The 13,047-nt window shown below is 34.3% G+C and overlaps 1 protein-coding gene across 1 annotated transcript in view; it reads left to right on the plus strand.

Annotated features, from left to right (window-relative positions):
- Window positions 1–12,518: 12,518 nt before the first annotated feature.
- Window positions 12,519–13,047, plus strand: part of LOC129741401 (putative odorant receptor 83c) — a 30,780-nt gene continuing 30,251 nt past the window's right edge. The window contains exon 1 of the mRNA XM_055733125.1: window positions 12,519–12,759. Within this exon, the coding sequence (XP_055589100.1) occupies window positions 12,519–12,759 (241 nt within the window). The remainder of the gene's footprint in view (window positions 12,760–13,047) is intronic.

Below are 13,047 nucleotides of genomic sequence, written 5' to 3' on the forward strand. Positions count from 1 at the left end.
AAACGGAGTCTTATGAAGCGGCTGAATTACAGTTGTACAGTGTGCACTTACCATCTTTATCCATATCCGTCTAATTAAGAAAATATTAAACCAGCAGCTGGAGGATGTCATCTTGGAGCCCATTTTATGATAAGCTGGTATCCGTTATATTGGATCCATTTTATGCATCATCCATTTTCTTCCAAAATATGGCTGTCGAACTAAAGAAGAATTCAATTGTTTTTCGTTAAAACAGTTATTGTCAATACAATATTTTACTGCTTTCTTAACAAAACATTGCAGCTACACTTACGATTTTCACAGTTTGGAACCAATTGCACTATGGCGCATTTTGCGTTACAAACATTGAGCAAGCTGCAAACACTAATCTTTGAATAGCACATTTATGTATATTTTCTCCTTATAGACATTTAAATTCGATTTTTCCGAGCGAATTTTTTCGCAACTTGATTGAATTACAAATGGATGACAATATTTGAAAAGATTGGCTCACTGGAAATTACATGTACATGAGTTTACTTGTAATGAAATGTGTTGTTTCATGACGAAGCATTCAACCGATCCTAATGATTAACTTCACATGCAATGTGATATCACATTTGGTTCACTCTGTAGATTTACATTACCCAATCAAACGGAATGTGGACGGAGATTTACATGAACATGCTTTATAATTACATGAAAACACCCGATTCCTTTCTACCCATGTTCTTACACGTAATGTCACATGGATTTTTTAAACTGTGAATATTTGTTTGTATTTTTACATGTCTTTTCAAGCGATTTTTGTTTTCGATTTCAAAATCTCAAAATTCCGTGCAAAGTAACATTACATTTTTTTTTCTGTGTAGGAGTCACATTCACACTTTTATTTTTTCTCGAAGACCGGATCCAAAGTTAAATAACTTGAGCAGGAAGAACCGCTTCCTGCTTCACGAAGATCTCTGGGAACTTTAATCGCGGGAAAACTGCTTAAAAAATACTTTTTGGTGCACGACCTTGACTTGACACTTTGTTTAAATTTGGCTGATCCTATTACATTGAAAATTCAATGTCCTCATCACATTCCATGTCGTGTAATTTTAAGAAATTTCATCACATATGATATAACAATGATATATGATGTAACATATGATATATGATGTAACAAAAACGAAGCATCACATACACAGAAAAAAAATCTGAATCCTTAAAAGCACTGAAAATGAAAACCCTTAGGGCATCCGCAGCAATCGCGAGCAAAGTGAAAATGCTCGCGAGTTTAATAACTTCTATACCGCACCGGGGGTTAGTATCAAGGTGAGCAAAATAGGGCCGTTGCCGTCGGGACCGACAAAATCACCAAATTTGCCCACTAGAAAGGGGCGAGATCAAACATGCACTGAAAAAATTCTACCGTTTTAAGCAGAATTAAACAAACGAACGGAAAGCGGAAACTTTTTTAATTGCGCAAAAACTAATTCCATGAAATATTTCCGAAAAGCCCTTCAAGTTCGACGATTGCTTTCTGAAATTTTTTTTAAAAGACATACACCGTCTTAGCCGATTTAGGCTCACAGACTGAATAAACGTGGACAACATTTTACTGACTCCCACAACCTTGAGTGAAGCTTCGAGGATTTTTCTCGGAGTAATGATAATCGAGACCAGTGTGCTGTGCAGGATTTTTGTATCCAACCGTATGGGTGGCATTCCATTACTGTCCCTACCGAATTCGGCTTTCGAAACGAGGTCTCTCAATAAGTTTGGAACTAATGGGACCCAGTTTTTCGGAGCAGCAACTATTTCAGTCAGCACGTTGGATAGAAAAAGGAGTTGAAGATTTAAGCAGAATTAAACAAACGACGTCGCGTGGATGTTTGTTGATATTCATTTTAAGAAAAAAATCGTATGAGATTAAAATTGTGGATGGATTTTTTTTTTTGAATAACCAGTTGAATTCGCAATTTCGTTACATTTTTCGGGTTTATCCAGGAATTGAACGAGAAAGTGCAATTGCTGGTTCTGATGGTGAGTTATTTATTTTGTAATTTATATTGTTTATGACTTTTTTCTACCTATAAATTTTGATAACATTTTTTCCTTTCTCACTCAATTTCAGATAAACAAACTCGAAGCATCGTATTTTATGACAAAAAATGATCATGTAACTAAGAAGAGCCGTTTGGTGGACGACTCCGAAAATTTACTCGGTCCGTATTAATTTAAGATTAAGATTTTCTTCAAAAGTTTTCTCAGTGCAATGCTAAATTTAAAAATAATTATGCTACCGCCCGGTGCGCGAAAGAGTGTGTATCCCAAAACCGGTCCGCTGAAATGAGCAAAACCGGGCCGCGTATACTCACTTATTGGTGCGTTTGCTCTTAATATCACATGACATAGAACACGATTTCCTTTTGTAAATTTACAGAGTAAATAAACAATTGAACCATTAACAGCACTGAAATTGAATCACACAAATTTAACATGACACAGAACACGATTTCCAATGTAAAATTCCGTCATTTATGATGCTCCTTTTTATTTACATCATATGTGATGTATTTTTACAGAATACTCCAATCAAACGCAAGATACAATTGACCTCAGATCACCGTTTCAAAACAAAAAAAAATCAAACTATTAACAAAAGAACTATTAAATCATTTTACAATCATGAGGCACTTCCGTGTTATTTGCTCTTTAATAGCTAATATTTTTGTGCAGCGGCACCAAAAGTGGGAAGATGGCACACACGGAACTCATGGCGCATGCGCATCTGCAGATTATTTTCATTCTGTTTGTTTTTGTTCACTTTGTAGAAAAAACGTGAAGTGTACAATGCGAAAGAAACTTTTTTGAAAATTTTCTATGAAATCCGGACCTATCTGCAGCTGGAGAAGTTTCTCGTTGTGATAGTCGTAAACCCCTGTGGAACAAACTGTTAGAAAATGTCACCTGTGATCGGCGCGCTAAGAAACCACAGAAACATCTCGTTACTCTTTTCCCCGAGAATTTTATCAGGATCGATATCACTAGCTGGAACACTGGAGCATTCATCAGCCCCTGAGTAATCGAGATGCACCGGACGGAAAACATCAGTAGTGGATGGATTTACTCGTTATCCACTAGTAAGTAAGTTTAACAATCTTTGTGTTTTGCAGAAGTAAAGGGAAAAGATAGTATGAATCATGAATCTTATTCCTTTTTTTCCTTTATTTTAGGTCGTCAACGAAGTACGAAATCAGCTCAACGGCAAGGATCAAGTTTCGACTGGCAGCCTGCTTATTCAATCTTGTTGGCAACTTCTTTTGCCGGCGTTAGACCCACAGGAAAAGTGAAACCGTTAATATCACCAACAACACCCTAAAATCAGTGACCTTCCAAAACTTGGATGCAATGGGCTGTAGATTCGGTAGGATACCATCGATGTCTGATTTAAGCAACCAGCAACTCATTGAGCTTGGAGGAAGTATAAAAATATAATTCATATCGATGAACAAGCTGCGAAAAAGGAAAATAATGGTGAGAAGGTTTTGTTAAAATTATGCTCGGTAGTAATTTCAATTTATCTCATCGACAGATTTTTGTGCCATCCGTCGTGATGTCCAATCGTAAATCCGAAAATGACCAAGGAGCATAAGAAAAAAGCCCTGGATTGTCATGCAGAACCGCTGCTACATTAAAGGACAAGGGAGTTTATCGGTCGGGTGCATCTACTGGCATGGAAACCTACATATTTGCGAATGTTAGTCAAGTATTGAGAAAATAAGTGGTTCAATTGTGCAATTATCTTTGAGCTTGAGTGTTATTATGTTTACAAATGCCAATAAAAACAGAAAAATAAAATTCTTTCTTGATTTCTTATTGGAATCAAAAGCCTTACGAAAAAATTGAAAATTACATCACATATGATGTAACCAAAATAAAGCGTCATAAATTATGGAATTTTACATGCGAGTTTAATATTACAGCTTTTCTATTTTAAATGACGTGTAATGTTCAAATCGCACTGAAAATTCCGTCATATATGATGCTTCTTTTTATTTACATCACATATGATGTAATTTTACAGATTTTTTTCGTAGTGTGTATGATGGGATTTTCAGTGCGAGTTGAATATTCCACGTCTGTAAACTTCAAAAGACGTGTAAAATTTAAAGACATGAAAAATATTAAAGACGTGTAATATTTAATTCGCACTGAAAATTCCGTCGTAAGTGATGCTTCTTTTTATTTACATCATATATGATGTAAATTTACATCATATATGATGTAAATTTACATCAAATAATCGCGTTCCGTGTCAAGTAATATTTGTGTCATACGAATTCAGTGCCGTTAAGGATTCAACTTTTTTTAATTTGTAAATTTACATCAATAAATCGCATTCCATGTCATGTAATGATACAGGTTTTCAATTTCAGTGTTGTTAAGGATTCAGATTTTTTTTCTGTATATGAACTGGCGATTGCTTCGTACTGTTAGATGATGAAAAAAACTGATGCTATGAATGAATGTGTTCAGGGCCGTAGGAAGAACCGACTCATGGGGGGGGTTTTGGTGTTCGATTTTTACCTATGATGTTTTGCCCAACAATGCACGAACAAAACAACTTAAATCAACATATTTTTGAAACTATATGATTATTCATTTTTAAGTACTCATTTATAGTTTTCGAATTAAATCATAACTTTAGAAAAGTGCTCCTTAGGCTAAAGGTGAGCCAATTTTTTATAATGAAACCTTTAGAAACAAAACATGGAATTTGCTTTCATTGATGGTTAAAATTTATGAATTTGTTCAAGAGTCTGGTAGATTAAAGTAATTTGAATTGAGCAAAAAATTAGTTCTTCTTAGGGCCTTCAATTTCTTGAAAAAGCTTATTCCATACTAAAATCAAACAAGCCCAATCTTTAAAACTCTTAAGCAAGTTCCAAGATTCTAACCTTTGATGAAAAAAAATTTAAAAAAATAAAATAAACAGTAAGCGATAAAACATTTTCGGATCAAATTTGCTTGATTTAAACTTGAACTAAATTTATGATTTTAATGTGAAATTTGGCTTAAAAAAACTATTATATTGATTAGGTTTTGCAATACACCGAGAAAATATAGAATTTTGTGCAGATTTTTGAGGTGAAGATCGGGTACATGTTTCTTTTACAGTATCTTTCTTTTCTTTAAAATAAATGTTCATGAAGAATCAATTCCATAATGAAAATCCTGAAGATGTTTTTTTTTAAATATAATTTAGGATATTTTGCATTAAACAAAAGTTTATTTTTTAAGTTTTCAGCTGAATTATGTGTACAACCCAATGTTTCAAAAAATTGGAATCTGGAAATTGAATGGAAAAGCAAATATTTAAGTTCATGTTCTTTCTTAACAATTTAATGTTGATAGAAAAACTTATTCACAAGCAAAATCTTTTACTGAATTTTAAACCTGAATTTTGAACCTGAATTCAAAAATTGAGTTTTGAATCTGTTTCCGAATTTCAAAACTATTTTTGAAATGTACAAAAAATATGATTTCTGAAACTTATTATCAAATCAGAATTTTATGAGCCAAGCCCTCACTCATGAATCTTTTATTTGAACACTGTAGTGCTGGTTTACTCTTAATTTATTATTTCAATTATTTATTTTTAAATCTGTTTTGTAAATCTGAATTAAAATGTGAATTTCAACCTGAATCTGTGTTTTTAATTTCTGATCACCACTTAAAAGCTTTAAATGTTTAAATTTTGTGTAAGAATAGTGTTTAAGAACTTCGAATTTGAATACCTATAAAACAAAATTCTTTTTTTTCATATTCGGAAAACTGTTATCAAAATATTGGAAATGCATATGATTTTCGAAAAACATGATTCAAATTTGATATGAAATGCCAAAATGCTTCTCATTCCTTATTTCTTATGATCATTCGAAATGAAAATCAAGAATCCTAGACTTGATACAAAATCAGAAATACGAAAATATGTAGAAATACAATTTTGGTTATGGGAATATGGAACCAGAACCTCCAAAATGGGTTTAATTTAAAATTTAATATTCAGACCTGAATTTCTATGACAAGGTTGCAGATTGCCCAGTTTTAACCGGGTTGGCCCGGATATTTAATATAAAATTTTGGAAAATTCCGGTTCGACCCTGTTGCCCGGATTTCATTGGAAAAGTCCAGATTTTGCTCGGATTTATTCACAATCTCATTCTTGAATTAAACTTAAAAAAAATTATGTTGTAAATTTATTTTTATTTAGGCGCTCAAAATTTTTAAAGCAAGTTTAAAAACAAGAATCATGAAAGGTTTTCTTTCTTGGTTCTTGATGAGTAATTCACAGATTTTGACCAGAATTGCCCGGATTTTGGTCGATAATTTTTAAATCATATACCCGGATTTTGAAAGGTTTTTATAAAAAACAGCTCGGATTTGTTCGGCCCGGATACGTGGTGAAAAAAATCTGGCAACCTTATTCCATGAACAAGTGAGAAAATTTTGAAAATCTGTAGCAGAATTTTGAACTTGGGATGGGTTTTTGAGGTTTTGGCATTAGCTTTGAGTCTAGATTGTTACTCTTGAATAATTTTGCTCTATTATCATAATTGGATTATGAATTTAAAATTTTAAGTGTAAATTTGAATACCTCGCTTGCTTTTTTGGACCCTCATGGGGGGGGGTTTAACCCCCAAAACCCCCCCCCCCCGTTCCTACGGTCATGAATGTGTTCATCATTTTTTCACAATGTCGTTTCTTCTATTTTTCATAAGAACATCGTATGAAAATTGAAAGAATTTCATAAGACTCTTATGAAAAATTAGTTTGGACGCAAAAAAGTGGTTCATAAGATGTGTCTTATGAAATTTATAATAAGATTTCCTCTGAGTGTAATGGCATAAATATTACTTGACACGGAACGCGATTATTTGATGGAAATTTACATCACATATGATGTAAATAAAAAGAAGCATCACATATGATGTAAATAAAAAGAAGCATCACATATGATGGAATTTTCAGTGCGAATTGAATATTACACGTCTTTGATATTTTACATGTCTTTCAAATTCCACACGCCTGTAGATGTTTACAGGCGTGTAATATTCAACTCGCACTGAAAGTTCCGTCATATGTGATGTTTTTTTTATTTACACAGTATTAAATAATTACATGTTATAACCTGCAAATAAATGGAACAAGTTATTTCTACTAAATTTACATGACTTATGACGTAATGTAAATTCCCGAAACGAGAAAAATGACATTGTAAATTTACATGACCATAACAATGAAACCGTTCCTGCTCATTATTCCTTTTTAGTTTTTGAATTATTATTTTATCAACTTCTAGTCATCAGCCTTGTAACAAAGCATGAAAATGATTAAAAAGATGTTCATAATGGTTTACCTAACCGAAATCCACGAGCTCCAGATTTTAAATGGCATTTTCTTGGCGCATCAAATCGAACTTGCTCCTTCTCGGTCAGCCGTTCGGTGTTTGTTTGTGAAACGATCTTGCTACAGGGTGTATCTAAATTTTCTTTTAGTTTCGTTAATACTTTTCGGATGGATGATTTTGAAAACAATTTTTCATTACTTTTCAATATAGGTAGCACTTAGTTTATCTAGATTTCTTTTTTATTAATAATACTTGTTATTTGTTACTTGTACAATGAAATGTCCTTTGCAAAATGGTGGAATGTGAGGAAGGGGTAATGAAGCTTGTAATTTGTTGTATAAATATTAAACAATTCAAAACGATTCACTTGTATTTAAATCCAAGGACCTGATTTTCTTGAATTCACAAGTTTAAACTTAAATCGAAGAATAAAGAAAAAAAAGCTTTATTTTGCTGAATCTTTTGTAACATCAAATTGAGATATGGTTGACTTTTTTGTGCAATATTTATTTAAACCAAAAGTTTGACTACTTCTTTGTATTCATTTTCAATGGTTAGATTTCGTATCAATGTTATGGGTTAGAGTTATTCCAATTTTTTTAAAAATATTATGAATCAAAGACAAGAGGTGAACTGTTGCTTAGAACAAAATATCACTTCTCCAATAAAGTCTACAAAATTCTATCGAGTAATATACCATTTTTAAAATGTTTTTTACAATAAGCAATTAAACATAATTTGGTTTTGGTGAAAAAAGTTAAAAGGATTTCACTTTTTCAAATTTATTAAAATTGTCAAACAATAAGAAACACCCTGTGCGCGACAGCAACGTTTCTGATTCCAAACGTCGTTTCAAGCAAAAGTCATGTAAAATTACAACAAATTGACCCGAATGAGGAAACGCATGGTTTTTTTCAGGGCTGCGTTATAATATACAATACATCTGACCGAATTTTAAATGAAATTATATTTTACATCAAATGTAAAACTCAGGTTTTTTTTGTGTGTACATCATATCCCAACAAACCATTAAGCACTTTTATAAGCCGAAATATGGATATATAGCAGCACTTGAGTGTCTAATAGCCGTAAAGTATGTTCTTAAATGCTAGTTAGCATTGTGAGAATAAAGCAGTGAAATTAGCCGTATATAAGTTTCTTCTGCTGCTTTATGGCTTTGAAGCCCTGTTGATATGCTAAGGAAATGTCAAAGCCTTCTTGCGGCTTTCAAAATGTCAAGTTGAAAGCGATGAAAAAAAAAACAAAAAGAAAATGAGGAGTAAAAGAACAATTTGATAAACAAACATAAGATTTCGGGATCGGATTGAAATTTTAATTGTATATTTGAGTGTCGCTAGATTTTCTTCGGAAGAAAGTTTCCGGATAGCGAGGCGCAGGTGATACAGGAGCAGCGGACTCCGGTGTATCAGCTGGATCAATCAATGAAATTTCAAAACCCTGTGTGTTTTATCGGCAGCCGGTAGGGGAGGTAAATGCTACGATTGTGTGGATTCAAAAAACAATCAAAATTGGTCCTAGAAATCGAACTCGGCGAGAGGATGGAGGAGCCTTTATTTCAGCTTGCTGGTGGTTCGTCGAGGAGTCATCCGGATGCAGTTCTACAAGCAGTGAAATGTCGATAGAGTGTATACCGAAGGTTTAAAAATTTAATCGCTGAAGAACAAAATTTCTATATTTTGCCTGAATTCTGTTTTACTAGACCAATAAATAAAGTGTTGATTGAAATTTTACAAGTTTCATCATTTCAATGTCTTTCTCTCACTTTGAACTACAACAAAGTTTTTCTTTTAAGAATGCCTCATTTTCCAACATTGAAGCAATAAGTCGATAGGTCATGGGTGAAAGGCGCCGTCAAATGCTCGTAAATTCTTAGTGGTCCAAAAGGTTCTGAGGGTTCTAAGTTCAATTCCACTATCATCTCAATAGCGTGAAAATAAGGGGTTTAAGAAAGATAGAAAACAAAAATTCCTTCTGGAGGAAAAGGACAAAAAAAAGCGAGACAATATTTTTTTTTTCAATTTTTGGACCTGTCATTTTTTTTGACATCTTCTCATGGGCGTGGTTCAAAAAGTGGGGGCAGGCTTTATATCGGCCGATTTGCAGGCCAAAAGTGGCATTTGAATGGCCCTTGAGTACAACACACGACTATTAGGCTCTGTAAGGTATTTTCTATAGCCGACTATAGGGCCGATTAAGTGCCATTTTTTACGGCTTAATGGTTACTTGGGATGTGATGTAATTTTACAACTTTTTTCTGGTCACACAGAATTCTTAACAGCACTGAGATAAAAATTTCTTAAAATTACACGACATGGAATGTTATAGGACATTGAATTAATATTCAATGAATATTTTGAAACACTGAACGCGTTAATGTCATGTAAAATTACAGACTGTCAAAAACAGGCACACACAAATGTCAACATATAGCATGAAAAAAGCGGCCAAAAACCGCTTCAGAATTATTCGCGCATTCTGAGTAACCATGACTCAGTTGTCGCGAAAAGGGCTGTTAGTCAGTTCTGAGTAAATGCCGTTTAGTCAGAACTGAGTAGGTGCGGTTTTGGCGACAACTGAGTAACCGCCACTCTGAACTGAGTAGCTGAAAGTTAGCGAGTACTTCGGTGGGGCACAAGCAGTGGTGTCAATTGAATTCATGGTTTATCAATCCTAAAAGACATACTCGCTAAATTTGAAATACTCAGAGCCCGGCTTCATTTTACTCAGACATCGCCTTTTATATGAGACATCCGTCGCTTGATCTAAAACGACTCAGTTTTCCGAGTAGCGGCTACTCAGACGACACGAAAATTGGCACTCAGCAAATTCGAGTGCTTGAAGGCGACAACTGAGTAAATGTTGATCAGTTTCTTCAAGGCCCTCCAACAATTGTCGTTTTTGTTTGCAATAAACATCGGAAAACCCAATTTCTAATGGTAAATATCAACTTATAATAAAAATTTATGAACAATCAGATAATTTTGATTTTATTGTAGGGCATGATAATGGAAAATACCCTCATCTGTGGGTATAGGAATCATTCTCGGATGTGCACCAGCAGCAGCGAGGAAAATCACAATGAGAAAGCAACAACTGTGAAAATTTAGTTTAAGATTTCTGGAAAATATAAAAGTATATTCCAAAAATTTTTACTGTTTTTTTTATTTTAATCTACATTATCATTAATTCCACTGGGTTTGACTATTCCTACGTAAAAGAAACGGCCTAAATCCGCTCCGGAAGGATTCGCGCATTCTGAGTAACCCCTACTCAGATGTCGCAAAAAGGGCTGTTAGTCAGTTCTGAGTAAAGGCCGTTTAGTCAGAACTGAGTAGGTGCGGTTTCGGCGACAACTGAGTAAACGTCACTCTGAACTGAGTAGCTGAAAGTTAGCGAGTACACCTGTTAAGCAGCTAATAACTTTTTTGTCTAAATGATATTCGACAAAGTTGTTCAGCGGAAAATTTCCTGTAAGAAATTTATAAATTGGCATAAATCCCATTTGCAGGCTCGGTTTCACAGAAGAAACAAAAATGATGTTGATTTTTCAGTACAAAATATTCAATTTTCCCATACAAGCCTAAAAGTTCAAATTTACTCATGTAAACGTTACTTAAAAATTCTGCAAAAAATCATGGATGAGTTTTGGACCAAAACGACAGATTTAAGACCCCAGGGAAATTCAAAAATGACCCCAAATCGACTCAGTCTAATATACAAGGTAGGCCATTCCGCTCTCTTTCAGCGTATTGGTAAGAGGCCCCGAAAAATAGTTATGGAAATAACCGGCTAATGTATGGAATTTTTCAAAAAATCACATTTTTCATAAAATTGACATGCATTAAAATTATGAGAAAAATATGCACTGATGCATTTTAATACAACGAACAATATTTGGCTTTTCAACACCGCTAAATGAAATATGCAATGGGTTTTTTCTCGATTTAAAATTAAAATTTGGTGATATTTTTGCCTTTTTCTTTTGTGATTGGAATAAAAATTCAAACAAATTGACTTTTCATCACAGAAATACGAAGTATTTTAGATCATTTATCAAATGTTTAACACAGACAGAAGAAAATATTACATTGCTTTCTATAAAAAAAAGAGGGACGACGATGAAAATTACTTTTGAATGTTTATTTTTGGTTCAGATCCGGAAATCCAATGCAAAAAATAGTTTGCGATAAGCCTGAAGAATCAATCTTTAATCTGAAGCCCGTTTCAAAAGAATTGAATGGCTTTCGACGTAGAAATTAATAATTTTGATTGCTATTCCATATTAAACTGCCAAATTTTCATAACTATTTTTGTTGGTATGAAAGCATGCTGTAGCATACACGGAGATTTCGAGTGAGGTTAAGCGCAATGGCCTATCTGTTATTTTCCATGTACTATGTGTAACCACTGCTATGTAATTTATTACACGCGATTGGCACAGAGGCTGAATTTTGGGTGCAGTTTTTAACTTTTAGGGTGACGTTCGAGGATAATTCGGGTGGTTAGAGGATAGATTGTACCCGTTGAAGCACTCGTAAAGGGTACACGTATACGTATAAGTCGAAGGATTTTCCGGTGGCTAAAGTTTTCTGTATTGCATTTTGAGTTGTTAGAATGCAATGGATTCAGTTGCGAAGCGCATGGTTGCTGGAGTAACGAATGACTGAGAATCGGGAGAAGAAAATCAACCAGCAATGCTAGGCAACACTAACAGAACGAAAAATCATTGTACATAGTTCACTAGGACGGCGCTTTTCTGTTGCATGTTTTGATTCGTTCGCGAGTAGGTAAATGCTAAACAGCGCCGTTACTGTGGTGATTGGAAATTTTGAAGTAAACGAAGCGAATATCAGTAAGCCTGTACACAGAAAGGAAAATTTCGCTTTCAAGAGCCTGTTCCATGGATGTTTGGGAAGAAGAACAGCCTGTCGTTCCTTTTTGCATTCTTAGTTATATATTCACCTCTAAAATTCATAATTTGATATGTTTTCAATTGAATCAACAAACGGCAAAAAATATGCAACGGCAATTTACATGATCCATCAAATATTCACTATCTTTCTAGATAAACACGATACGCAACTATTCTTTAGCAGAATTCTAGAAAACTACGGCCATGAAGGATGTGCAGGAACGAATTCGCCAAGTGGTTTGGCTCTTCGACGAACGTGCCTTGGACAACCGTCAGGGAATCGACGTCTTCAACGATGTGGTCTCTGCATTGCGTCGCTTTTGTAAAAGTGTTGGGGCCGATATTCTGGACCCAAATTATCGTTACAGCTGGCGTACATTGGTACTGCTTTCAACATTCGTGGCGTATTGGCTGAGCACGGTGTACACCATTCACTTCAAATGGGGTTCGTGGCTTTTCCTTATGGAACTTGTACCCATTGGAGCAATAGCTGTTCAAGGGTCGGCAAAAATGCATCATGGATTTTCCAACATTTCCTTTATTCGAAATACGGTTCACAAATTGGCTATTTTATATGGACGAAACGTGAACAACCGGGCCAATAACAGATCCTTGGTTTTTTGTGCTGGTCTTATCAAAATGGTGTTTGAACTTTTTCGTCTAATTTACTATCTAGCTGCAGGTGGATTTTGTTGTTTACCGCTATACTTCTACTTAAAAGATGGTAAATACG

Source organism: Uranotaenia lowii, chromosome 2 (assembly GCF_029784155.1).
Source record: "Uranotaenia lowii strain MFRU-FL chromosome 2, ASM2978415v1, whole genome shotgun sequence".
NCBI lineage: Eukaryota > Metazoa > Arthropoda > Insecta > Diptera > Culicidae > Uranotaenia > Uranotaenia lowii.